We start from the raw sequence: 27,417 nt of genomic DNA on the forward strand, positions 1-27,417 counted from the left end.
TCCAGGGTTTGACGCAATGACGGTCCATCTCCTCATATGACCCTCAGAGAAGGACAAGTCATAGATGAAGGATGAGGGTAATATTAAATTTAGCAGTAATGTGGAGCTGTATGATATATAGTATTAGTTATAGTATTTGAGCTGTGGTGTTCTGGAATCAGGGATACCAGTGAAACAAGAACAAATAGAGAGGAAGAGCACACACAAGGGGGAGGGAGGCCCTTCAGTGTGTGGGGTCCTGGGTCAGATATCCCCAGTGGGGAATCCAGCCTTACGTTTTCCTGCTAAATTATGGACATTACAATTCATTATTATTTTTTACTATAGTCATTTAAATGTGACAGTAGAGAAAACAGAAAAAAATAAATGAAATAAGCCTACTGCTCATCGCTATGCCTACTGCATGCGGCCTGTGAATCCAAGGTATAAGGTATTATAGACAATAACTATCAACACATATAAGACAACGTGTGTAAGACAACATCACACAGAATAAAAAACCCTGCACATACACAATTGTGATATCTATGTAGAGGTGACTATATGTAAAATAGGCCTACAGAGATTTACATTATACATAGGGCATATGTTACACTGTGCCTGATGGTTTTGTTGTTGTTTATTTAGCCGTTTATTAGACCAAACAGAGCTAAATTAATATTTTATTTAAACCAATATTTTGACTTCATATGCTAATTTCCAAGAGGCGACTGACTGGTCGTGGTGCCGTAACGTTTGACGACGTGATGAAAAAAAAAACCCCACAAGACAATACTTGACACGATAAACGAGTCACATCTTTTGACATGTGTCTTTAACACGTCTCTCTTTGGAAGAGGACTAAAGCTGTGGTGAGTACACACGTGAAAAACAAACGGTCTAGCGGACAGACTTATGTAAATCAGGCAGGGCACAGCGGGGATACAGTGACATTTTCCCCACATGCAAAATCATGCAAAAGGTAAATACTGAGGCGGAGGGATACAAACACTAGTGCAGAACATGGCCGTCACCTCCGTCATGTCCTCTCTCACAGACCGGCCCCCTTCACTGACACCGCGCGCTGATTGGACGCAAGGATCGCACGTCAGCCTCTGATTGGTCCTCGCACACGTCCATCACGAGGTAATGTCAATGACGTTGATCATACACTGGGTTCACTGTATCGCCTGGGTGGACAGTATAGTTACTTCAGGAATAATTGGAATAAAAAAATACGGAGGATTCGTGTAAATAGAGACGTCGCTTCAGTGTAATTAATGAACGCGTCGTAATTAAGACGGCTCGTGTTTGAAGCAAGTGGTGGCAGACCTATTTTCGATTTTTATCAGCAATATTTCAGGGTAAGTGGAGTGATACATTTCCTTCCTGCGTCTTTCCTCGCACAGGAGCACAACCACTTGCTATACCATTTAATTATTGAATTTATTAAAAAAAAATGAACGCCGCATATATTAACATTACACAGAGGAACACGGATCATTTAAAATGCGAAATGTCCACAACATGATGTAAAACAGTGCGTACTCCGGCTCTTATTGCCGAGTTCTATGTGGAGAGTGTAATGAAGGTAATGGCTGTCCGTCGGACTCATAACTAGAAAATTGTGAAATGGCCTGTGTAACGTAGCTCGTCGTCTACTTTGTACACCAACCTAATTTATGATGCTTTTAAAGGACTAGTTCGTTTGTGCTAAGATGAAGACATGGTCTTCAAGCAGGTCAACTGCGATCCTGTATGGATCCTGTCTGCAGTCAGTGGGCCTACACTCCATCTGTCATAATGTGCAGTGTGTGGAATAGCTGAACAACAATGTAATTTTAACCTCAGTCCACAAAGCTGTTCGCACAGTTCCATTTTTCTCACCTCACTTAAACAGGAGCCCGAAGAAAAATGATATTCTGCTGCACTGGTTTAAGTTTGTGTGTGTGTGTGTTAAGGCTGTGATGGTTCAAAACCATCGTTGTGAGGACATATTGACATTTCAGCAGGTCCTTTTTGGAGGGTCAAAGGCTATAGCTTACAGTTATGGGTATAATTAATTTTGGCATTAGGCTTTTACACTCACTGGTCACTTAATTAGGTACACAGGACACCTAATAAAGTGACAGGACTGGCACCTGGTGTGGTCTTGAGCAATGGGCTTATGTATACCTTGGCTGTAAAGAGTGGTTTACAGTTGAATTACTATTGTTTTATCGTGGTCGTTCTCCTCTGTGGCATCAACAAGGCATTTTCACCTAGAAAACTGTTACTCATTGGGCATTTTCTTTTTTTCCGGAAGATTCTCTGTAATCCCCTAGAGATGGTTGTGTGTAGAAATCTCAGTAGATCAGCAGTTTCTGAAGATACTGCGACTATCCCGTCCGGCATCAACAATCAAGTCAAATACAAAGTCAATTAAATCTCCTTTTTCTCCCCCAATTTGAATTCTTGTTTTGAATGTCAGCAGGTTGTCCTGACCATGTCTACATACTTGAATCGCATTGAGTTGCTGCCATGTAATTTGCTGGTTTGATATTTGCATGAACAAGCAGATGATCAGGTGTATAAATTGAATGTAGTTGAGGTGTTCAGGGTTAGACTCTTGGGAATGCATTCTGTCTACGAGTGTCCTCGCAACTATAGAGAGAGACCTCTGTGTTTGACTGTGCTAACTTTGAGATTTTTGTTGCTGAAGCGCTTAGATTTTGTGCAAAAGACAAACAAAAAGACAAAAGCTTTGCTGCATTTACTGTCAGTATTTCTGAGACAAATATCCCACAGCAGCTTCTGTCAGACTCAGCCAATAGTTGTGGTGAAATACTGAGTTGTGCTGTACATATTCATGGGAAATGTGCATGAAAATGCAGCTGCCATGTTTTTTGTATGTGCCATCTCATGGGAGATACCAAAGCTGTTGGGCTTAGAGATAGGGCAGTTGGATGGAATGATCCACCACTAAGCGCTACACGTTACAGATTGATTCATGTCAGCATTTGTAGGTAGTGCAGCAGTCCGGCTGCAGGTTCCTACCACCAGCATGGTTTGTATAATCTCTAACACAATCTGTGTTGGATTAAGCACAAAATCTTTTCCGTTAGAAGCAAAGTTCTGCAAGTCTCAAATTCTGTCCGTTGTTTGAAATGGAGAAATCCTATTTCACTTCTGGCCTCACAGCAGATTGGTGCACCAGCTGCTTTAAATCGTCCTTCAACAAAAGTGTTTTATTAAAATGCACAAAATAGCAGTGTTTTCAAAGCTTGCAGTTCCTATGGGCAGGATTTTTAGCTGACAAGGCAGTGAGCGGTTGCCAGGGTGAACACAATTATACTCAGGGTTTGTTAAAGTTCACAGCCACAAATTCAGCAATTGAATCTTCATTTGTAAGCATCATTTTGTAACATGAGAACGTTGACCTTACATAAAGACTTGAGGCACAGACTTAGATTTGTACAGTGATTTAATATTGTTAATTTACTATACTACTACTATATCAGTCCACATAGTGCATTAGAAATGTAAGGGGAGAATATGTTTCAACTTAAAATAAATACATTCAGACACCAGGATGGATACGATTTAGAAATAATTATTTACTTTTCATTTGAAACCTAATTTATTTTCTCTTTTGAAACTGGGTAACCTTCAACTGCCCTCTTGAGAAAGAGAGTTATAATTGCAAGCATTTTTCTTCCAAACATGTTTAACAAAAGGAGCACCTCTGTTGAATGATTCAGTTTCAGATTTACTGAGTTCACTTTCAAGTATCCTTGAGTAGAATGAAACAGCTATTACATCCCATAGCATATTATATATATATATTCATTTAAAATTGTTTTGGAACAGATTTTCAGATTTCCGTTACTATTTAAACGAGACATGAGAGGCTGGATTGAGTGGAATATTACGTTATAGCGTTCATCTTGTAATTTGTCTCCTCTTTGGTAGTAATTTGTAATATTTTGCTGCTACCGCAGCTCTAAAAAAAAAGAATGATTACATCAAAAATTACGTTGTACTGTAGATAAGACTCTCTATAGTTCATAAATTCCTCTCTGGTCAATGTAATGGGTCATGGTGTGTAAAAGATTAGTTTAAATTTTAAACAATTAGTTAATTGTTAAAATAATTAATAAATAAATTTAGCTTGAGGGTTTTGTTCCCTGTTTAGATATTTTATGACAATAAACTGAATATCTTTTGCTTATTTGTCAGATTAAAACTAAGGAACGTCTAAGGAGAAAGTCACCTGGAAGTAAAACAATGGAAATAGTTACATTTTACACAATCCCTTGACTTTTAATATGCATAACATTGAGCTCAATAATCAATATACAAATTGATATTTGAAATGTTACTGCTCCAATATTGTAAAATGCTCGTATTAGTACACGCATTTGTTTTTCCTCACTTTATGTTCCATTTTGTTGTCAGATGGTGTGAATACTATCCTGTCCCATCTTTGAGGAGCTGTGATTGAGCCACTAATGCCGCCTTAAAACCTCAGTGTGGTTGTGCAAACCTCACTGCAAGTCACGTTTGAGGCTTTACCCATTATTTATCTTAGGCCTTTGCCCCATTTCATTTGCTAGTGCGTAATCTGCAAGGTCACTGCTACTAATTACTCTACTCCATAACAGACAGATGCCTACCCTGAGCTTGATTGCACTCCCTTTTCTGAGTTGCATAGCCATCATGTGGAGGATTCAAATATAATGTATTGAGAGTTTTTATCAGGGTGACCAAATGCTTGCCTCTTAAGATAATGAGGTCAAAAGCTGATCATTTGCCGCCATCACAGTGCTGCGTTTATTACTTCCATCTATGGCTCTTGTGATTGATTCCTGTGTCATTTCTTCCTCTGTTTGCGACCTGTTTGTCGCAGAGTGAGCTTGGCTTGGCCGAATGCCGGGCTCAGTTTTAGCCAAGCAGTGACCTCATTATTTTGGTGTCCAATCAGTCCACTGTTCAGCTCCTAATTGAGCCATCAGCACCTTGAGGGGTAAGAGGAGGGATGGATGTGTCAATTACAGTAATAAGGGGACAACCATGGAGAGGGCAGTCGGGGAGAGTGAGGCCTTGCAGTGTCACCCCATTCTGGCCAATTCAAGCCTAATCAAAGATAATATTGTAGCCTAATGGTGACAAAGTAAAGTATAGTAGAGCTAATAAGGAAGAGGTTGTTTTAAGTCATTTTCACTCCCAGGAATCGGAAATTCCTTAATAGTCATCTTATAATAATTGTTGATAGTTGATTCCTAACAGTTGCAGCTAATGAGTGATTCACAACGCGGCCCAGCACTGCTGTGAAGACACTTTTAATCCATAATGAGCTCCATCTTAGCACAGCACAAACTACTTCATGGAGGTTAGTTTTGCAGCCTTCAAAGTAATTGTTAATCTGTTTATAATGTTGTTTGATGATGACCATAATCACACACATTGCCTCTTTATCATTGGGCACGGTCTCAGATTCTTTACTGGCTGTGGCCAACATTAGCAGTGAAGTTTACCTTGTTAGATAATGATTATGATGTTATTGAAATCCAAACCAGTGGCCATGTGGAGCTGTTTAAAGCAGCCAGCTTTCAACTTTCAAAGCTAAAAGTTGTTTCCTGGAAAGATTGTGAAAATGGATAAGCAACAAAACCAGTAACAATTTTAGTCACTGATTAATACTTGACCATGGTAAAAAAAATTTGTTTTACAGAATATCACAGTTGATGTAATACATGGCAACGATTTGTAGACCTTAATCTAATATACTGGATTTTATTATCACTTCTGATTAATTCCCAGTATTGTCACACTATGAAGTGTTGAAATGTGGTTTCGTGTGTAAGCCCCATGTGCACTACAGTGGCATTTTCATTGTTTCCGTCTGGTCTAACAACAATCCCTCAGGAAAGCGTGGACATGGAGGGAAAACTTAACACAATTGACATAGAGCTGGTGCTGGAAGTGGCATTGGGGGGTTTGAAGGAAAAGTAGCTTGTGAAATAGATTTAGGTTTGGTTTTTATTTAGAGAGTTGAAGATGTGAAGTGTTGGTAAAATCTATTTGTTGCCATTTGTCACTCTTTGATCTATTCTATCTTTTGAGAGGTTTCACTATAACACTGAGACTGGATTAAATTGTGCTTCTTCTCTTTTTCTGGTTTAGGGACATAAAGCATACACATAACAAACAACAAGATGAAAGGTCTTCTATTCTGTCATTGAAAATGCAGTTAAACACATAAAGATATGCTCGCCTCACACCAGTAATAGTGCAAACAGACATTTAAGCCTGTAACTAACAAAGATTATGTTCATATCGATTCATCTGCCAGGCATGTTTGCAGTTCATTTTCTTTATATTTTTTCCAACTCAATTTAACAATATTTTGTTTACCATTACCATGCTCAGTGGTTGATTATTATTATTATTATTATTATTATTATTAATAATAATAATAATAATAATAATAACAATAATAATAATGGCGACAATAATAACAATAATGATAATAATAATAACAATAATAATAATAATAATAACACATTTAATTATTGATCCATCTGGTCTTAGGCATTTTACTTAATAAATCTCTTCTTTCTCAAAGTTCAATGATTGATTTCAAACAATCAAACTTTTGACCTGATCTGTGATCACGTCATCTACATGTGTGTAATTACTTTGAAAACCTCTGATATTCATTTATAGCAAGAATCATTGTGCTCTTAGTGTCAGGACATTCAAGCGTGTTTATTTAGTCAGTTTATTGCAAATCCAGGACGAATACGCAGCTTTGAGAGCACTGTGCTGCAGCCTTGACTTGTGCTCTTGCCATTCATTATAATTTCTTCTTAAATAGATTCAGCTGCCCATACTGAGTTCTGTTCCCAGGAAAGCTCCACTCACATATTGCTCCAGCGAAAGACATTGATTATTTCAGCGATGCTCTTGAATGGCCCTAAAGGGACTGAAGCATCACATTTATGAGGGGAAAACATGCTGACCATTGTCTTGTTCACATTTGTGATGACTCAGTTTGAAAGTTTTATTTTCATGTAGGGCTGCAAAAGTAGAACATTTTTGACCAAAGTTTATCAAAGCTTACAGTAGCTCGCCAAAGGTTTCAATAATTGAACATAAACCTGCTTACATTTTTATCCAATCAAACTCAGAGGTGTCCTGCCCCCTTCTAACATTAAATGATTATTTGCCAATTAGCTGACAATCAAACACGTGTGCTGCTGTCATCTTGATGAGTGAGATGGGCACCAGTATGACAACTGCTCATACTGTAAGAGGTCAAAAGCATACTATACTGTACATGTGAATACTCTTGTGACGTGACACAGTGACAATATTGGTGTATTTGTAAATGCATTGTTTAGTTTCAACAGCATTAATACTTTAATTTAAATTGTGTGAGATATAGTAGAAAAATCATACACTGTATTACAGAAAAACTAAATGCACATGGAGGTGAATAAACTGCTATTTTTGTTATGTTTAATGCAAAATGTGAGTTGTGGACACCATCATTTTGTAAATGTCCGGGCAAAACGAGCTCTGTCAGTTTGTTTGGGTTGAAATAAGCTATGAGATTAAATGTTAAAAAAAACATGAGTAGCTCTCGAGACCCCCGCCTTCAACTGTATATAAAAATTGACTTAAAGATGAAGCCCCAAAAATAGGATGGTGGTAGCAGTTTCCTTTGTGAGAGTAGTTTATGACACGAAATAGGATGAAATCAACCCTTAACCCTCAAGTGAATAGTTGACTTAGTTTACTGCCTACTGCTTGACATGTTTTCCTGTTTGTTGATGTTGAGGCTTGGAATAATACTTCTCAGAGACAGAGAGTGTTTGTCCGCGGTGTCACAATTCAAAGCAACAAAGGCGCTGCACACCTGCTTCGACGAATATGTTGCATCATTTCATTACTCAAACCTTTGTCGACAAACGTTTTCAGGATACCAGAAGACAGTAAATCTGATCTGTGATTCTTTCATTGTTTGCACACCCCTGATACTGATATTTTTTTTAATGAACATGTCCCTCTCTTATTTTGCAGGAGAGAAACGTTGCCCTTCTTGCCACATCGGCTGCAGAAAAAGTTTATTTCTGCTGAACTGAACGGATGAACTGACGACCTCGTCGACCTCTCACCTTTTTTTGCAGTTCCCATTCTTGTCGTGAAAAGGAGACGACCACGTTGCCTCGCCACACCTGGGCAGAGAAATGCACGTGTGTGCGCTTCCTCTCATAAATGACAGTGTGAGTGTTTTTGGGCTGAAGTAAGAGGTAGAGGTCTGTTCTTCGTCTCTCCCCGAGGCACCTCGCTGCTTGACTGACTCCAACATTTGTGTCCACAACTGCAAAGCATCATGGGTAGGAAAAAGATTCAGATCCAACGGATCACTGACGAAAGGAACAAGCAGGTGAGTCTTATATTGTTTTTCACTGAATTGTCTCTTTGTTATATATGTAGCACTCAGTATAACGAGCAATAATGGCATCAAATCATGTTGCCTTTTTTTGTCATGAAGTTCCTGAAATATGCAAAAACAAAATCGTGGCAAGCTTTATAGTGGAAATATTTAGCAAGACTGCTATTCTCAAGCCAATATTTTACATTTAAATTAGTTTTTGTTAAATTTAAATAATTATATGTCTAAAAATACAGTTTTGTTTTTGTAAAGACATAATATAAAAATGTAGTTTATTGATTGACCAACCATAGTGTGTCCATTGAAACTATTCCTTAAATTCTGTTTTATTACTACATGTTATGTGAATTTATTGATCCTCCACGCAGCACAGTATCAAAATAGATATTTTCTTTACACTGTTACAATGTCAGACCTTTTTTTTATCTTTTTGTTTTAAGCAGTGATTTAATTATGGTTTTTTTTTACATTCTCAGAAAATATTGAAAAACATTTTCATACAGTCATAAAATGTTCAATATAATAATCAGAAAACTTAGAATCAGCATTTAACCAGTGTTGTAATGTAATGAAGTACAAATACTTCATTAATGTACTTAAGTACAAACTGTACATACCTGTACTTACTTTATTTATATTTCTAGCAACTTTTACTTTTACTCCACTACATTTCCTAAATAAATTGTGTACTTTTACTCCACTATTTCTACTACTACTATTGTCTTTATTCCTCATTACTACCAAATAAAATCAGAAGAAGCAGAGTTGGTAATGGTTTGTATTTACATAGAACGTTTCTAGTCTTGATGAGGTTGTAATCTTTCATACCCATTTACACACTGCAACATGGAGTTAAGCATCTTGCTCAAGGACACATATAGGCTAGCAGAGCCAGGAATTTAACCCACAACCTTCCAGTTGAAAGGCAACCTGCCCTACCTCATGGCTCAATCCCTACCTCACACTGTTTTAATAGTTTTACTTCTAAGTACATTTCATATCAGAAAATTACTTTTGATGCTTCAGTACAGAAAATGTCATATACTTTAAAACTACCAAAGTCATTTTCTGGTAAGATACTACTTTTAAGGTACTTCATACAAGACTGCATTGAACAATGTCATAGAGATCACCTCCTTTATGACCGTGGCTCCACTGTATGCTGGAGTGAGATCATGCAGTTCTTGCACACTTGAATAATGCTGAAGTTGCTCTAACGTTGATTTATGCCCGTGTCATTCAGATATCAATATTTTCAACTAACTGTAACACACGTCGTCCTCAAGAATTTGCCTTTTTCAGTTCTGTTTTGTTGTTTCCTTTCTGATCATCACCAGTCTTCTATCCAAACTTCACAGCAGGGAGGATGTCGACAGAAAGTGTCACTTTTTTTTTTCAAAAACTCAGTTTCATCACATTTTTGCCTCGCGTTTTCAGTTTTTTTTTTCTTCTTCTTTGTAATCCAAACACATTGTCATGTTGTTCCAAATTGTTATAAGTGGCTTTTTTTTCCCAACCCTCCTATCATACAGACCAGATTTGTAAAAGCTGTGATTATGGGGTTTTTTTTGGCCAAGATTCACAATCACAGCTGTGAGCTGTAGGTCCTTCGCTCTTTACTTCCCCAAACAAAGATTCTTTTTTGTTTCCTCACTACAGTCTGATGAGTAGTCCTACAAAAATGTTAATTTGGTATTTTTCTCTCCCTGGTAGTGTTGTTTTTCTAAGCCATCAAGACATATTTTAATTCCAGTCAAACTTGAGTGTATTTGGTCTCATGTGACGCTGAGCCAGAGATGCAGCGAAAAAAAGGTGCAGTGAAGAATTTCCACTGCATCTAAATTATGAACTGTAGTGCAACCAATGTAAGAACTTGGTCCAGAGCTGTAACATGTGTAATCTGAGTGAACATAATGATGACTAATAACTTAGATTTAACTTTGAAATCAGATTAGAACCTTTTCACTGACAGGTTGATTAATGGAAACCAGTGAAAGAACTATTCCTTTGTACGTTTGACCTGTAGCTTTAGCACTCAATATAAACCTTTTTATATTCATCAAGTTTGTCTTGCACTGTACCAAAGTGAACTTGTAAGTATGTGTAACAGTGTAACTGGACACAGAAGTCAGTCATTGTTGCTGCCATTTTCTTTCCTTTTATTTAAGTATTTCAGCTACAGGCACGAAAGATATTAGAGAATCAAAGGTAAACCCCATGAATTGCAGAGTTCAAAGCAGCTCATTTGAATGCATGAATAATAAATGACTTTAGAAGAAGGAAAAAAAACTATTGAATTAAATTCATGGAAAAGAATCAGTGACCTGCTTATTGATTAAAAACCAGAGTCTCAGTTTGATGGATATTATGTCACTATAGTTCTGCAGAAATATGAACGCTTCATTATTGATGTTGAAAATGGACTCCAGTGTGTTTCAGTGATTGTTCTGACAGCGCCATATTTTATTAATTACTCAGCGGCAGAAAGATTACTCACACTGTCATCAGCTCTTTCGTCTCCTTCATTTTTAATTTCATTTTGATTTTTAACTCTAACCCTGCCTTGTGTGTGGATAACAGCAAAGTAATGCAAAGAGGAAAAAAATCAATATGACCGTCTGCTGTCGTCTGAAAAAGAAATGTCAGAGACTAAAACAAACATCACCAGTGAAAGCTCTGCACCTCTTTTTCTGACCTTCACTGAGTTGTTTAGAAATTTAAAAAAAATTGTCGTGTGGCAGTACAGCACAGCACACAATGTCCTCTTAAACAACACTCACATTATTTTTATTCTTTCTCTGCCGTTTTGTCTCAGGTGACATTCACAAAGCGAAAGTTTGGCTTGATGAAGAAAGCCTACGAGCTGAGTGTGCTGTGTGACTGCGAGATTGCCCTGATCATCTTCAACCATGCAAACAAGCTGTTCCAGTACGCCAGCACGGACATGGACAAGGTCCTGCTGAAGTACACAGAGTACAACGAGCCTCACGAGAGTCGGACCAATGCCGATATCATTGAGGTAATAAATCCATCACGACTGTATTCCTTAGGTGATCTGAAAAAAAAAATGTATTGTGTCACAAATGTTATAGCACGGGGATTGAACTGTGTATACATTATACGAGTAGAAGTAGTCAAATGAAAGATTTTGAACACTACCAATTTCACACTGAAACACCTGCAAATAGGCACTGGTTGGATGACACCAGCTGTCATACACATATGAGTGGACACCACTCATATGTGTCATGCTGTTTCCTCCAAATGGGAACAAAATTTACATTATGTTTCATTGAAAAAGACATAAAACTAGTGATTGAGAACATAAGGAACAATGTTTTATTTAATTTAGCTTAGCATGCAGCTTGGCCAATCGAGGCGGAATCTAAAGAGCAGACCCATCAACTCCGTGTCTAACTGGATTTTCACATTTTGCAACTAATGTTCCTGACCGAAGTGACATCATAAATCATTATACATTATAAATAAAGTGAGAAGTAGGCGTAGTCTTTCTTTTTGTAGCCATTGAAGTTGCCCCCTGGTTACTGCTATTTCAGTTTTCATTCATCCTAGGTTTCTCTTCTTCAACCATAAGAATATGTCTTTTGTTTTTCTTTTCTTTTTTTTTACACAAAGACAGAATTGCTTTCCACACACTGTCCTATTAATTTTGCATCTGTTGTCTAGCATCTTGAATTTCTTTTTTATTTTCATAGACTTTGAGAAAGAAAGGCTTCAACGGTTGTGACAGTCCAGAGCCTGATGGTGAAGACTCGATCGACCAAAGTCCTCTTAACGATGACAAGTACCGTAAGACCACAGAGGACCTGGATGTTCTCTTCAAACGCTACGGAGTGAGTCATCTAACCTGCACTTGACCATTAATGTTCTCACCTTTTATATGGACTAATAGGAGTGACACGGTGTGGAAGTTTCCCCACCGGGTCACGACGCCAGTGTGTCTCATTGCACCTGTATTGATTTTTAATGGTCTCTTTCACTGAGGTCAGCCTCACTCTTGTGGTACATTTAACGGTGTGTATTGTTTAGAAGTGCTAGCTCCAGATGCTGAACCTTGATCAGACAAAGTTTGCAGTTTGACGTTTTCAGGTTCTCTTTTGACGTCAACCTTCTTATGACCGTCATGATAGTCAAGCCGCCTGGATTAATTTAGCTTCTGCCCCTTTTTCCAAGATAGCATTCACTTTCAATATCTGACAGTTATTCAACCATTTAGGAATTGCAGTACTGAGCAGCTGACGTCACAAACGTGAATCTTGTCTCTGATTGGACGGTCGTTCCGCAGTAGTCCTGAGGTCTACCGTAATGACAGATATATGGGCGCAAAGCTCTATTTATCTGCGTTCCAGTATCTAACTCTTTATCCTCCACATGAGGGCCGCGGGGCAAAAAGGCGGGTCACACCCTGGCCAGTCCATAGTTTTTGATTTTTCCAGATATCACAAACAGTCTAGGAGTTGCGGTCATGAGAAGTACACATGCCAAATCTTGACGGTGAACGACAGGATGGTAACAGAAGGGTTAAAACTGCGGTGCCTCACTTATTTTGCATTGACGGTGTCAGACAACTCCCCTCATTGTCCTCTTCTGCTACTGTACTGGTAATATATTTGTTCATGATCATAACCAAATATGTTCACAACAAGTTCATTGGAACATGGGCCCAACTGCTGATTTGAAAAACTAACTCAATTGACTTGATGCTTACAAATTCTGAACAGTGTTATCAGCAAATTGTGCAACAAAGCTTGAGTCGACGACTTGTTCTGCTTTTCTTGACTGTAGACTTCTCGCTCAGACAGTTGCCAGTAATTGGTCTGTGTGTGTCTCTGCAGGAAACAGCTACTGATGTGAAGTTCCTCTGTTTCTTCACATCTTTTAGTTCTTTTGCAGAAGGTCAACAAATCATAGGAGATAACTCATTTAATTCTTTCTCGTCTTGACTGTAAGGGCACAGCTTCTGTTTTTTGTTTTGTTTTCAAAACTGCTCTTACTCTGGCTTTGCTTTTATTACTTGTGAAGACTGTGTTCCCCTGTATCCTCCAATTAGATCAAATTGACCCAGTAGAATTAAATAGTTGCTGTGGTTTAAATGTCAATAAACTTTCTCCAATTAAATGTAGACAAAGTGGCGATAAGAGACAGTTTATGATGAAATTGTCCCTTCTACGCAACTTTACTAAGCATGTATTTGTTTGGATAATGTTATCTTTTTAAGATGGTTTTAGCTCAGTACAAATACTATGTATGTGTGTGTGTGTGTATTTGCTGACTGAAAAAACATGGAAACATGTTTTATTTTAGTCAGTATACCAGTGAAACTCAAATGTTTGTAGGGTTAACTCAATGTACACTATGACACTTGTAGATTAAAAAACAGACAAAAAAACAAAAAAGGAACATGACATTTCAGCTATTACTTTAGCTGTTCTAGTCGATAAATGTAATGTCTTGTTCCTTCTCACTGCTGCTTGGTTTTCAGTCACAGCAGGCAGTTGTTAGAGGTAGGAGAATAGTCGGCTCCAGCCTCTTTAGAGACTCTTTAAGATGAACAGTGGCGCGTTTAGCCTCTAACAGCCTTATATTTCCCGCAGGAGGTGGTGAAGAGAACTCTACAGAGGTGGCCAGAAACACGAATCCAAACAAATGACAATGTTGCTGAGTAACTCCTAGATGTGTAGCTTTTGTTTGCTCACACAGTCACCATATCAACTAATGTCAAGGCTGCATTCATAGCTTATTTTCACTTCCATCAAGTGGCTGAAACATTCAGTTACTGTAGGATTAAGGATAAAAAATGTGATGTAGAAAGACATTTTTTTTTAAGAGGAGAAGTAAAATTTCCCATTTCCATTTTGTAGCAGTCGACAGCTCCGCCCCAGACGTTCTCCATGCCAGTCACCGTCCAGGCGTCCAGTCAAAGCACACTGCAATTCAGTAACCCTGGTAACGCACTGGTAACTACCTCCTATGTAACATCATCATCGCTTACGGATACCCACCTCCTGTCACCACAGCAACCAGCTCTTCAGAGAAATACAGTGTCTCCTGGGTTACCGCAGCGACCAGCGAGCGCAGGTGAGTGACATTCTGAGTGTCCAAGTGTTCTGTAAAAAATCATTTTAGGTACATTTACAGAACAAAATGAAGGATTTCACCCCTAAGTTCAGGCATTTTTTTCTTATTTTACACTGTTGTCTGCACTTCCTTAAAATATCTCTTAATGTTTGCTTCCTCAAGAATAATTTAGTAATGACTGCAACCAATGTTTCTTGTGTTTATACACTGTTGTTAGATGACTGAACATCTACAGTAGATACCGAGCTCCTTTATCCATTACATGTAATGAGCTGCTTTATTCCTCAGGAACTAGTGCACATTCCTTTGCTTATTTGACATTTGCCTCTGAAAAATGTAATAAAAATATTTATTTATATAATTTATTTGGTTTGTAACTGTATCAAAAAGGCATCAAGCATGGAACAATCGTAGTTAATGAGGAGTTACCTTTGTGCTTTTTTGGATTATTCAAGATCAAAGTTGAAAAGTTGAAATGTGGGTTGTGTGCCTGTAGAATTCTTATAAAGATAGTTGTTTCTTTATTTATAAAATCTTCTGAACAAAAATTGTAGAAATAAAGTAAATGTAATATATTTAGAAAGCAAATTGGTAATGGTTGTATTCATTCATTAGGTGCTCTTCTTGGAGGTGACCTGAATAATTCAAATGGAGGATGCCCAAGTCCAGTCCGTGAGTCCTATTTAGTTTGTTTCACAACAGGCTTTTTCCTTTAGTTGTTTCCTCCTGTTCATCGCCAAGGTTTTTCTCTGTTGTCTAGTTTGTATGTCCAAGGTTTCTCCTCTTTAAACCACATTGTGCCTTGGAGGGATCTGGAGATGCCACAGTAACATCGACAGACATGCATCGGATTCCCAGCTGTACAGATTATTATTTAATATTAAGGGACTTTTTCGTCTTCTTCTGTGATCTTTGTCTTATATGATTGGAAAATGTGTTTGTATACTTAATGTACATTTAGAGTCAAAAATGAAATTTATTTTTGCTCCAAAACTATATTTAGCATCCATAGAAATGTGTATATTTACATTTTTTTTTGAAGGATTCATGTGAATCTAGGGCCAGTAATGTGTCTCTAACACAAAAAGCTTTGAACATCATCTACTAATGTCTCATTAGAATATGAATTTTGATTTCCATGCTACGATATTGGCTTTTGAGGTTCTTTGTTTCCACTAGCACTGACATACATTTTACGTCAGATACTCAGAATAGAAAAAGGTTGTTTTAACTCACCTTTGATTGCACACAGCATCTGCACCCCACTGGCTGCTGCATTCACCTGTTTGATTTTGCTAATGATTTCTGTCCATTCACACCTCTGTTTCCCGCAGCTAATGGATACACCAGTGCCAGGGCCTCCCCAGGCCTCCTCACCGTTTCCAACGGCAACAGTCTGGGGAAAGTAGTTCCAGCCAAGTCTCCACCCCCACCTCCCAGCCCCCAGATGGTCAACAGCCGCAAGCCAGACCTCCGAGTCATCACCTCACAGGGTGGAAAGAGCCTCATGCAGATGGTGAGCTTAACCAAACTGAACTAGTGATGTCTGGGACTTTTAAGATAACATTTGGTCCTTTAATGAGACTCTCACCTCTAATAAAAAGCTATAGGGGTTCCTGAGTAAGTACATAGCAAAACTTGAAACCTAGAATATTCCATCAAGAACATGAGGAGAAATAGTCTCAGACAAACATGGCTACATCAGTGAATCAGTGAAATTATACCAAATACTGGGAAATTTATATTGATGAATCAAATGAAATCCAAGAATCGGCTTTGTTTTGTTAGTGACAACCTCAGCAGACAGGGATTTTTTGTAAACCCTTGAGGTTTGACGTCTTATTATTTATTTTGGCAAAGTCTTGGATGAATCAGCCTCTGGCATGCTGATGAGATTTCTGGTAATGGGAACTGAAATCAGAAGTCCTTTGAACTAAGGACGCACTAATTTCTACACAAAGCCACTATTTGATAAAGTGTGCTAAGTTGAAGCAGAAAGAAAGAAAGAAAGAATACCTGCCCAAACAGCATTGTTTTAGATTCTAATGATATTACATAGTGTTCCTAGAGTTTATCATGCTGTAGAATAAAATGTAAATTCTTTGCACTTATTTAATCATATGTTATTCTTAAAATGTAACAAATGAGTGTAAAAATGTGAAAGGTATTGCTCTCCAGGATGGTCCCACAGGAAATTATTATGAGATATTTCTTAAGAATAAGGACTTTTGATCTTTGAAACAGTCAAAAGCTACGTGGGAAGATGCTGCGGTATGATCAAAAGCTCCAGAACAACTACCAAGAGTCGTGACTACTGTTAATTATGTTCTGATCCATGTTGACTGTCAACAGACATAGTGATGCCACTAAATCTCCTCTAACATTGAGTCTCACACATTTAACATCCTTCACAGATTTGTTTTATTGTAAAACCCTGCTAAAACAAACCACCTAACATCAATTAATGAGTCTGTCAAACTGCAGTAAGTCGTTTTATGACTGTTTCCTTTACTTTGTAATGACTCTATTCACTGTTGGTTACAAAGCTGAGTCAGAGTTGTAACCCTCTCTGTTACCACCCTTTGCAGACAGAGGATGAGCTGGAGTTGGTAAACGAGGTGATTTTCCTCCACGTCAGTCACTCGCATGAGTCGATGATTATTGACTGTCCACACATTATTAGCATGGTTATGATCCTTTACAAGAGTTTGTCATTGTTTTTGGTCTTGCTCCACTGACATTTCTCCAGTATAGTCTTCAGTTTGTGGTTCTTACTTGATTGCATGTGGTTCAGGGCTCATGGTCGTTTTTGTTTGAGCATTTTTATGGTTTTAAGATCGCGATCCGTCGCAATAAAAATGTAGAGACGTTTGTGTGACGTAAACATAAACAGTGATCGGCAGAATTGTCCTTGACGTGATCGTAAGGACCATTGACTTCATCTTATGACGTCACTTAAAGCATGGGTGTCTTTTCACTTAGCATTGTGGTGCAAAGTGCCACAGAGCATGTTCCCTGTTCACTGACACTCACACCCACTCTCATTCCCACCTTCCACATAAATTATCAAGTAGAGATTATTTTAAAAAACGAACTGGAATTACATTAAAGGCATTTAATCTCTGCATTTTAATTATAGTATATAAATAAAATAAAATTGATATGATGGATGCCAGATAGCTCAGTTGGTTGAGCTGGTGCCTCATGAATCTTCCCCTTCACGCATCTTGACCTAATAAAGGTAAAAAAGCCCCCAAATATCTTAAGAATCTATCTTAAAAAGGATACTGTCGATATTTTCAGGCAAATGCTGAGTATCTGCTTTCATCCTCGCATTCAAGAGGCAATATTTGTTATCCTAATGCAAATCATTTTAGGTTGCAGTCCTAAAAATGTTATTCATAACATAGGAAGTATCATTATTTTCACCAAAACTAATCAAGGTATAATAGAATAAAATAAAACAACTTACAGGGTGTGAGAGCACTCGTAAGCCTGATTAAATATGTCAGAGAGAGGGGATGGTGGTTGCTCCTCTCTGCTGCTGCTGGTGTTGATTATCATTTCAAGTTGTCAGGCAAGAATCTCATTTTCCACAGGATAGTGATTCATTTTCATCACTCTCACCCAGCCGCCCTTCCTTACTTCTTCACAAAGGCAGTTAATTGAATCTGTTCCTTCTCTTCAGTCTAACTCCCCTCCCTCTCCTTCTGTAGCATAATACTCATAACTCTGGCTGAATGTTTCCTCTCTGGATGATCACTCTCACAATATATATGAGTAATTCCAGTCCAGAATTATTGCATTTTTGGCCTTTTATATGCAGACCTATTGTTTCCCCTCCTCTGACAAAGAGCCGCAACCTGCTTTTATCTGCAATATAAGTCAGCCCAACCAGGCTCTGGTGTATTGTGCTTCTTCAGAGATTTGTGTCTTTCAGTACAGCTACATCATCATAAAACCTTTGGAAAACATTTGCACAGATCGAGCAGCATGTCGGCTGCAGCTGCGTCTGAGAAATACGCAATACTTTGTCATTTAAATGTCTGCCGTAATGCACAAACACTGAGCAGGTGGCAGGTTTGACCCCATTATCCTTCTCTTATAGTGAAAGATTGAAGCATAAACATGTACAGTGTGTGTACCTCACAACTGACAGCAGCATACTCTAAAGCCTTTAGTGACATCCACTGGAGAAACATGTGATTCGCTGCATATTCATATTCCCATGATTGAGGATACAACAAGGCAGTTGCAAGCAAAATAAAACCAGCTGGACAGGTGAAGTTTGTGAATAAAATACAGCAAGAGCTAGTTTTACAACTGATTAGTTGATTAGTCAGTCAATAGAAAATGACTATCATGCACTGAAAAGAGTAATGTAATGTTACTTTTAGGACCATTTAAGCTTTATCCTCCCCATGAGGGTTGTGGGGGGAGCTGTGCCAATCTCAGCTGACATAAGGCAAAAGGTGGGGTTACACCCTGGACAGGTCGCCACTCTATCACAGGGACACATATAGAGACAAACAACCACCCACTCTCACACTCACGGTCAATTAAGAGTGTCCAATTTACCTAATCCCCATATTGCATGTTTTTGGACTGTGGGAGGAAACTGGAGAACCCAGAGAATTCCACTTTTAGGACCATTTAATAAAATATCTTACGCACCTTTAAAGGTACTGTATGTTTCAAATTAAGCAACAGTTATTGGTGAAGTTGCATGTTGCAGCTAAATATCCCTAACCTTACCAAGTGTGTTTGAGAACCTATGTCGCCTTAAGTTAGTGTCAAAACTCAAAAGATGCTTTAGTTTGTCCATTGTGGGCTATTGTACAAACATGGTGGACCAGATATGTCGCCTTCGTAGAACTGACGCAGTTCTGGATGAATTAGGTGAGTTTACACAAAATTAAATATAATTATTTTTATCTTCTATATCTGCCAAATGAAAACAATTTCACCCAACGTGTACACACCTTTAAGAAACCCTCCTCTAATACAGAAGTGATTTGCCTTTAATGTAATACATACATGACATTTATGGTTCACACAAACCATAGAAGCAGTTTTTGATGCATGTCACCAGCAACCTCCTGAAAGTAAATCCATTCAGCTCTGAGATTTACTTGACTCTGTAGGTCATAATGAATCCAGCCACATTGTCATTTTTTTTCAGCATGTTGGAATTTACATTATGGATATAAGCCTTAGCTTTTAGTTTGTGGCCATGTGTGTAAGTTGGTGCTTTGTTGTTGTAAGTAACATGGCATCGTCCTCTCTGGCAGAATGCTCAGCGGCTGGCAGCTGGAGCCCAGGTGGCACAAACGCTCACCACACCGGTGGTTTCTGTAGCCACGCCGAGCCTCCTGGCACAGGGGCTGCCCTTCTCTGCCATGCCCACAGCATACAACACAGGTGATGGAACACACACTGCATGATTTCAGGCTGTAAAAATAAAGATGGGGATATTTCCTTTTGTAACTCTTCTTTTCTTTCTTAATCTTCTCTCAGAGTACCAGCTGACCAGTGCTGACATCACCGCTCTACATGCTCTGGCATCACCTGCTGCCTTGTTGCCAACTAGTGTGTCCACGTGGCAACAGCAGCAGGCTCTTTCCCAGCAATCGCAGCAGCAGCAACAGCAGCAGCAGCAGCAAACACAGCAGCAGCAGCAACTTTGTCTTGCATCACTCAGCAACTTGGTGTAAGTTCTTTCTTTATTTTCTCACCCCAAGTCATTTCCTCGAAACCTGGTTTCCAGCTATTCTGCCATCAGTGCTGAGAGATGATGGAGGTTTCTCTGGTGTGATCAGATCTCTGTCTTCTTCTTTCTGCTGAAATACTTCTGACACCCCCAGGCAGCTTGCATGATAACCATACCATGCAAGCAATTCACATTCCTATTTGAGTGACTCGGTCTCTCACCAGCATCTCACCATCTCAGCGTCTTCATAACATCGATCAGAACATGGTTTGGTTTTTCTGGAGCTGATAGAATTCAGCAGGATACAGGGGAGGAAGTGACAAAACAAACGAAAAATACAAGTTCCTCACGCATGGATGTTATTTCAGTGGATTATGTGAACTTCATTAAGGTTTAGACAGTTTTTAATTAAGGTTTTATTTCCATGCTCTTCGTAAGATGGTCAGCAAACATGATAAGCAGCTTGAAATGAAGGGATGTAAACAACAAATACTGTAATTTTAAAGAGCTGCACAGGTTTTTCAGTCTTGTTTTTCTCAGCGAGGGCTTAATAAGTAACTGCAGGACAACGGACAAAGCAAGAAAATGCTATATTTGGAGAAGTTTTGGGAGAAAATTGTCACAAAACCCATATTGGTAGGGCTGGGTATTGATTAGAAAAGCTTAATATTGGTATTTGAACGATTCTTACAAAGTTTAGAAGGAGAAACAACTCTCTGACATTTTAAAACTTTTTAATTGTAAGATGCAAAGGCAGTAAAACACATTAGGACTGTGCGTTGAACTCAAAACACCAATGGCAGATATTTTAAAGACTTGCGTTCCTAATGAGAGAAACTGCTGGTTTCCATGTGGGTTCGGTGGCCTGCACACCACCACCACCAGATCCTTGAAGTGTGTTCTCTCCTCTCGTCCACAGCATGTGGGGAGTGGACAAACAGTGCAGCGAGCTGTCTAGCCAGGTGTCCAGTCTGGCTGCCAATTTGAGGTGAACAGCCACTACTAGTGTGTTCGTCTGTGAAATGTCATGACCTTGTCTGTAGGGGGGGTTGTGTGCTGTTTTGTGAAGGCATCTGTGTAAAACCAAACTGCATTCACTACATGTTGCCACACTGCACATTTAATGTGTTAAGGCCTTGAGAATAAAAATTCTCAAGAAATATTCTTCTCGAGCTCAGTAAAAATTTAATTTCTGGTTTACATAATATAGATCTTACCATTTTAAACTCTGCTGCATGTGTATAACCGTGAATGTGTAAGAAGAAAGCACTCCATCTTTATAAATGTGGCAACGACTGCTTGCAGTTTATTTTATTTTACTGTTGTTTATTCACTTAAATGGGATTAAATTTAACTTAGTAATGATATTTGGATGTATACTATATGTTTTTTTGTCATTTTTACTACAAATGTTATTTTTTATTGTTAGATGTTTAGATTTAGATTAAATATCTTACAGTAACATAGTAAACAGCCCATTAATGCATTATTTTGACAGTCATGTAAAAATGTTAGTGTAAATGTGGCGTTTTAAGAATATTGCCGTTTTTAAACTATGTGTGTAATCACATGAATTGAATTCATGTTTCAAAATATCACACAATTATTTTCATCCCTCCTATATTACTTTGCAGCTCTGTGACATGTGTGAATACGGTGGCCTCTAAGGACCACCGTATTTACAACACATTCAAGAGAAAAAGGCAAACCACTGAAATTCATGAAACACTGCAAATGCTAAAATCAACACAAATAAGAGTAATACACTCCAATGCCTGTCCTAGATAATATCTATGTTGTTGCATTGTGTGCATTTTTATCCTTATGGGCCACCATACACCCAGTGTACTTAGAAAGATACACCAGACTGTCGCTGTAGAACACTGAAAAGGTTTTCCTCTCTGGATCTTATACTAAACTGGAACCAAACTTTAGCCTCTGTGTTTCAGTCTGATTTAATCATTAACATTATTGCTGTTATGAAAGAGACCTTGCTCGCAATAATGTTTCACACTTTTCTCCACCCATGCCTTCTAATCCACCTCTGCTCTTTTGATTTGGGCTCCAACATTTCTTTCTCCCCACAGTGTTGGTTCTCCATCCAACCTGCTCTTGGGTAGAGATGAGTGGTTGGGCCGGTACTGTATCACACTTCCTTTTCCTGTGTGTCTGTGTGCTTTTGGCTGGCTGCCTCTGAGCATGTGTGGTGCTGTCTGCACTCAAACAGGAAAGAGACCTAGTTCCGGTTTCCGCCTTTTTCTCTAACCCGTCATTATTTTCTGTTTATCACTGGTAGTTTCCTCACATCATGGCTGACTCACTGCGAATCACCTTGTCACACAAATCATTTCACGCTTCCTGGGCTGTTCTGTTGATCTTTTGGGAGCAGGAAGGGTGGGTGGGGGGGCGTTACTTCTGCTTTGAAAAGACTCAGACCTGATTGGACTGTTGAATAATTGAGTGTGGCTTTTCCCTGTTGGTTCTGTGCCTTGTAATGTGGGTTTTTGTCTTGGCCCTCCAGCTTCTATTACACACTTGTCAATGGCTAATCGTTTTTTTTGTTTTTGTCCTCACTTTTCCTCTATGTTCTGTCCCTTATCCTCCATTTTCTCCCCCTCTCTGTCCTACCTGATCTTGTTCCCAGGCCGGTGACACAATTACCTCAAGGTGCCATGCTGACTGTCAACACAAACTCCGGCGTGAGCATCAAGTCAGAACCTGTCTCGCCCGGCCGGGATCGCAGCACCCCTTGTCCTCCTCCTTCCTCCGCTACTCCGTCCTCAACTTCAGGAGGAGCCATTTTGACCGCTCCGCCACAGTACCCCAGCTCCCTGCTGTGCCTGGAGCCTCCGACCGGCCGCTCACCCGCAGACAGCGTCAGCAGCAACGCCAGTTCCTTTGAGGGCAGTGATCGAGACGATGTTGGCACAGCTGGTGGAGGTGGCGCAGGTGGAGGTGGCGGCAGCGCGGGCGGAACTACAGGACCCGCAAACCGGTCTGTGCCGCCTGACTTCAGCCCGTCGGCCGAGCTCCTCAGGGTGTCAAACGAATCAGAGCAAGAGGGAGGAAACATTAAGCGCATGAGATTGGACGCCTGGGTCACATAGAAGCGCCAGCACCGCCTCGCTGCTGCATCCCCACGTGAAGTTATGGTGACACTTAAACACCCACAACACACACACACACCCCTCCACACTCATCCTTGAACCCCCACTGCCCCAACCCTGCACTGCCACGTGACACTATCATCATACATCTGCCTCTTTCTGAAACTGTACCACTCAGCTGCGTCACTCGGACTTATGAAAAAGTAAAAAAATAATGAAAATTCTTTGGGGTGGCGCTCTGAGTGAGGGGAGAACTGTTTAGTGCTCAGCCGGATATTTAGGCTCCTTCAGTCGAGGGACAGTAGATTTTAAAGCCTTCTTGCTTGAGTGGACGCCCGTATAGTCATTTCTTTTTTGTAGAAACAAGGTGTTCAGTCTTTCAGTCTGACAAAACCATGAAATATCCCTCTTTCACATGGTTTCTGCATAATCTTCATGTATTCACATCTAGATCTGCTGCGTCATTCACATTGAGAGTGGTGGAGTTTCTGTATTATGGGACTTATGCTGTAAGACTCGCCACTTCCTGCTCTTTAAGTCCATGTGGATCGTGTGTGTGCTGTCCATTCTTCCAGAAGTCACCTCCAAACTGCACTATTTGAAAAAAAAAAAAAAACTTAATTTGGACATATTTGAGGACTGAGCATCTTTCAGACACTAAACAGACTCAAGCAGGGTCTTTATTTTAGGGTTTCTAATTCACCCAGACGGTTCCCGAGCCCTCTTGTGGCATTCTGCGGCTGTGGAGACGAGCACTTTGCCAGAGTGCCAATATCAACCTCTCTTTAGGAAGAAAAAAAAGCCAAATGCCTCTTGGGACACTGACGACGGATCACTCATAAAAAATGGTGAGATACCAGAAACCGTCTCTGCTTTTCAGGCTTTGAATATGTCGTGACCCCTCCCGTCCTCTCACCTCATCTCCTCTGGAACTCGGGTGGGAATCATCGCACCAGAAATCCCACCGGTCACTTGACTTTATTACCAGGAGTAGATGCCATCCAGTTAAAAGCATAGTGTGTTTTTTGAGCCTGCAGTGGCTTTTTTGAGGTAGAGAAGTATTTGGTTCTTTCAGTCCAAGTGTTCTTTATCTGTTGGTATTTTAAAAATCTGTTTTGAAGGTCTGTTAGTCGTCCAGAAGTAGGAATTCTGACTTTGTATAAAAATCACTCCTTATACAAAAAGCTTTGATGTCCTCTTTAGCTCTCTCTAGCTCTCCTTAGCTCTTTGCCGTGTTTCAAAAAGTGAAAGGAAAAAGACATTTTCTATATTTCTACCGCTTCAGTTGGCGACAAAGTACAATAGCTTTTCAGCTTCAACAACGTGTATGTACATATAAATATATTTGCATAGACTTTGCTAGGTATCCCTAAAAACAAGCAATGTGTTGATTCTCAGTGGATCTGTTTGCATATACGAGTGTGACTATGATAATGTTTTGAGCTACAGTGCAGGGGTTACACCACACGAGGTAGTGCTGGTGGATCAGACTTGTTTTGGTAAAACTATTTAATGCTTGTGTTGATGGTGTGTGCACTTTGTCTCTCACTCACAGAAGCCTGCTCGGTTGTGGTGTCATCATATTCTCCTACCACACCTTTTTAAACAAAAAAAAACACACACAAAAAAACAAATAAACACCATCAGTAAAGCTCGTCCACCTTTTCATGAACTCATCATTACGACACTGCCATTCACTTACGTAGAGTACTTAGATAATACACACATTCTAATTGACAGAATCATCTTCAATATTTTCCACGTTAAGAAAACACAGTTTATGCCTTTTTTCACTTTCTACAAGTGCTGTGTTTGTGGTTACATTGTATATTTTCTATTGTCTGCACCATTTCAGGTTTGTGTATGAGTGTGTGTGCGTGCGTGTGTGTACACAGGTTGTTTATGCATAGAAGCAGAAAGCCTCTTTTTTCCCCCTGACGAGCTGACGCTCTCAGTGCAGACTGGTGCACCAGCTGATGTTTGTTGACTGTTGATAATCTACTTAAAGCAATGCTACACTTGGGTCTGTGTGGGTGAGACGGCAGCTTTATTAAATGCTGCTGTTTGGTGCAAGAACTCTCAGCTCACAGCGCCGAGTGTGAAACCAGTGTTTGACACAGAGGCTGTTTGTGTTCGACTGCCTACAAAAAAAAAACAGAAGAAAAATCACCGTGCTGTGCGACCTTTTCACGTAGACGAATCCACATCTATTAGCAGAGGTTTTGCTCTTTTCCACGATCTGCTTATTTTATTCCGTCCATCGCTCGGCCACGTGGCGTTTTACTCGGCTAATTTCAGGTCGTTTGTGTTTTCTTTAAATAAAATCAGCACTGGAAACAATTTCACCACCGCAACAACAACAATAATGAAAAATATGTTCATCATCAAAGGAATCATTTTGGAAACTTTTCCCAGAGTTTGATGAGAAGATTCATGTCAGTCATCTGCGTGCATTCAATTTGGATAAAGTGTTTCTGCTTCCACATAGAGCATCTCTGAATCCTCCTCTAATGCAGCGCTTAGACTGAAATGTGAACATTTTACTACAAATTTAATTAAAAAGGAGAAAATAGGAGCATTTATCCATTTATCCACATCCATTACGGTGTCAAGCTCAACACTTGAGGGCTAAAATTTACAATTCTGGTGAAATCTTCAATGAATTCTTCACATAAATAAACAGAAGTAGTCGTGATGTTTTTTGTTTTATCGTCACGATACACTTCATGTATGTCATGATTTATGAAGACTCTGTTTACAAGGCACTTTGGAACAATTCTTTTAGATGCCACTTTAAAAGTATTTTTTCTTCATCCTGACCTTCTACATACAGTATGTTTACCAATTTTCGTGCATTGGCCCCTCCCACATCCAGTTTTCGACACACATTCCCCAGAACCGCTTTCAGACGTAATTTTTCTCAAAAATCCATGCGTTTTTGGGCATGGGAAAGGCCTCGGACCCTAATAAAAACTAAAACTAGTCCCAAACTATTATAACCTTAATGAGCACTTAGGACGGTCATAATCTTATCATCTAACTCTGAGAGTGCTACATTGAATAAAGACGTGTCACTGCTCCCTTTGACAGATGATGATCTCAGTCATTTCCATATTTACACAACAGAAGTGAATCAGCGTGTGAAATGCTCGTTGTTTGTGGGCGTCGACAGTGGACTCCACACTGATTGGCTGTGGCCTCCCTGCGTGACGACGCGGGCACGTTCATGTACAATACGACATACGGTTCTCTGTCCAATCTGTAGTCACGAGACAATCTATATGAGAAAGGAAAACCTGGACCCAGTTACTTGTCGTGTACAATGTTTTTTAGAATTTCACTATTTTTGAATTAATTTGTGCTGGTGACAGTTCCATTGTCTAATTATTATAATGATATTATTATGGAGCTTTTTTTATTTTATTGCTATTTTGTGTAGAATAGCCAACTGTTTTGTTTCCTCTCTATGACTTCACCTTTATCATAAACATATTAGTACTGGTTTCCTTTTCTCCAAACAACTTGCTGACAGTTGCACGATGAGTTCTTGTGGTATTAGCAAATGCAATGAAGGAAGGAAATACCAGTTAAATGCTGCAATTTTAATTAAGATATAGAATATATTTATAAAAAAAAAAAACAGGAAACAACGGAAATTTAGTAAATCATGAAATTTGAAAAATGTAAATGCATGGGATTATCGGTAACAGACGTCGTGTTACGTACAGTAATGATACAAGGACATGCATCACAAATGAGTTCTGAAACGACTCAGAATAATGTAGCATATGAAATACTAAAGATGAAATTTATAGCTAATATATTGTGTTGAGCTAGTCTGCTTTGGGTTTTGTTGTAAAGAAAAAATACTTCTTTTTGTCGTTTTTTGAGAATGATATACAGTTTGTGTATATTTTCATATACAAAGTATGCACTGATATGTTATTGAAATTCTATACCGCTTTTACAAAAAGTGTTTGTTGTACCAAAGTATCCAAGTCCCTTGAAACCTTATCCTTTTTGCGTATGTTTTACCGTATTTTATATATTAAATAGACAAACTGAGTGAAATAAACTTG

General features: G+C 39.1%; 1 protein-coding gene across 6 annotated transcripts; it reads left to right on the top strand.

The window, feature by feature from the left end:
• The first annotated feature begins 1,136 nt into the window (after window positions 1-1,136).
• On the top strand, window positions 1,137-27,417 carry LOC131447218 (myocyte-specific enhancer factor 2D homolog). Of its 6 annotated transcripts, none has more exons than XM_058618813.1 (13): window positions 1,137-1,343; window positions 8,047-8,413; window positions 11,238-11,441; window positions 12,139-12,276; window positions 14,305-14,521; window positions 15,137-15,193; window positions 15,856-16,037; window positions 17,110-17,139; window positions 19,813-19,942; window positions 20,039-20,231; window positions 21,151-21,219; window positions 22,319-22,369; window positions 22,876-27,417. In XM_058618813.1, the coding sequence occupies exons 2-13, from the start codon at window positions 8,360-8,362 to the stop codon at window positions 23,336-23,338; spliced, it is 1,788 nt and encodes a 595-aa protein (XP_058474796.1). In that variant the 5' UTR covers window positions 1,137-1,343; window positions 8,047-8,359; the 3' UTR covers window positions 23,339-27,417. The 6 variants fall into 6 exon arrangements, with proteins under 6 accessions (XP_058474796.1, XP_058474797.1, XP_058474799.1 ...); XM_058618814.1 differs by having other exon boundaries at window positions 8,154-8,413; XM_058618816.1 differs by lacking the exon at window positions 22,319-22,369.

Source organism: Solea solea, chromosome 20 (assembly GCF_958295425.1).
Source record: "Solea solea chromosome 20, fSolSol10.1, whole genome shotgun sequence".
NCBI classification, from domain to species: domain Eukaryota; kingdom Metazoa; phylum Chordata; class Actinopteri; order Pleuronectiformes; family Soleidae; genus Solea; species Solea solea.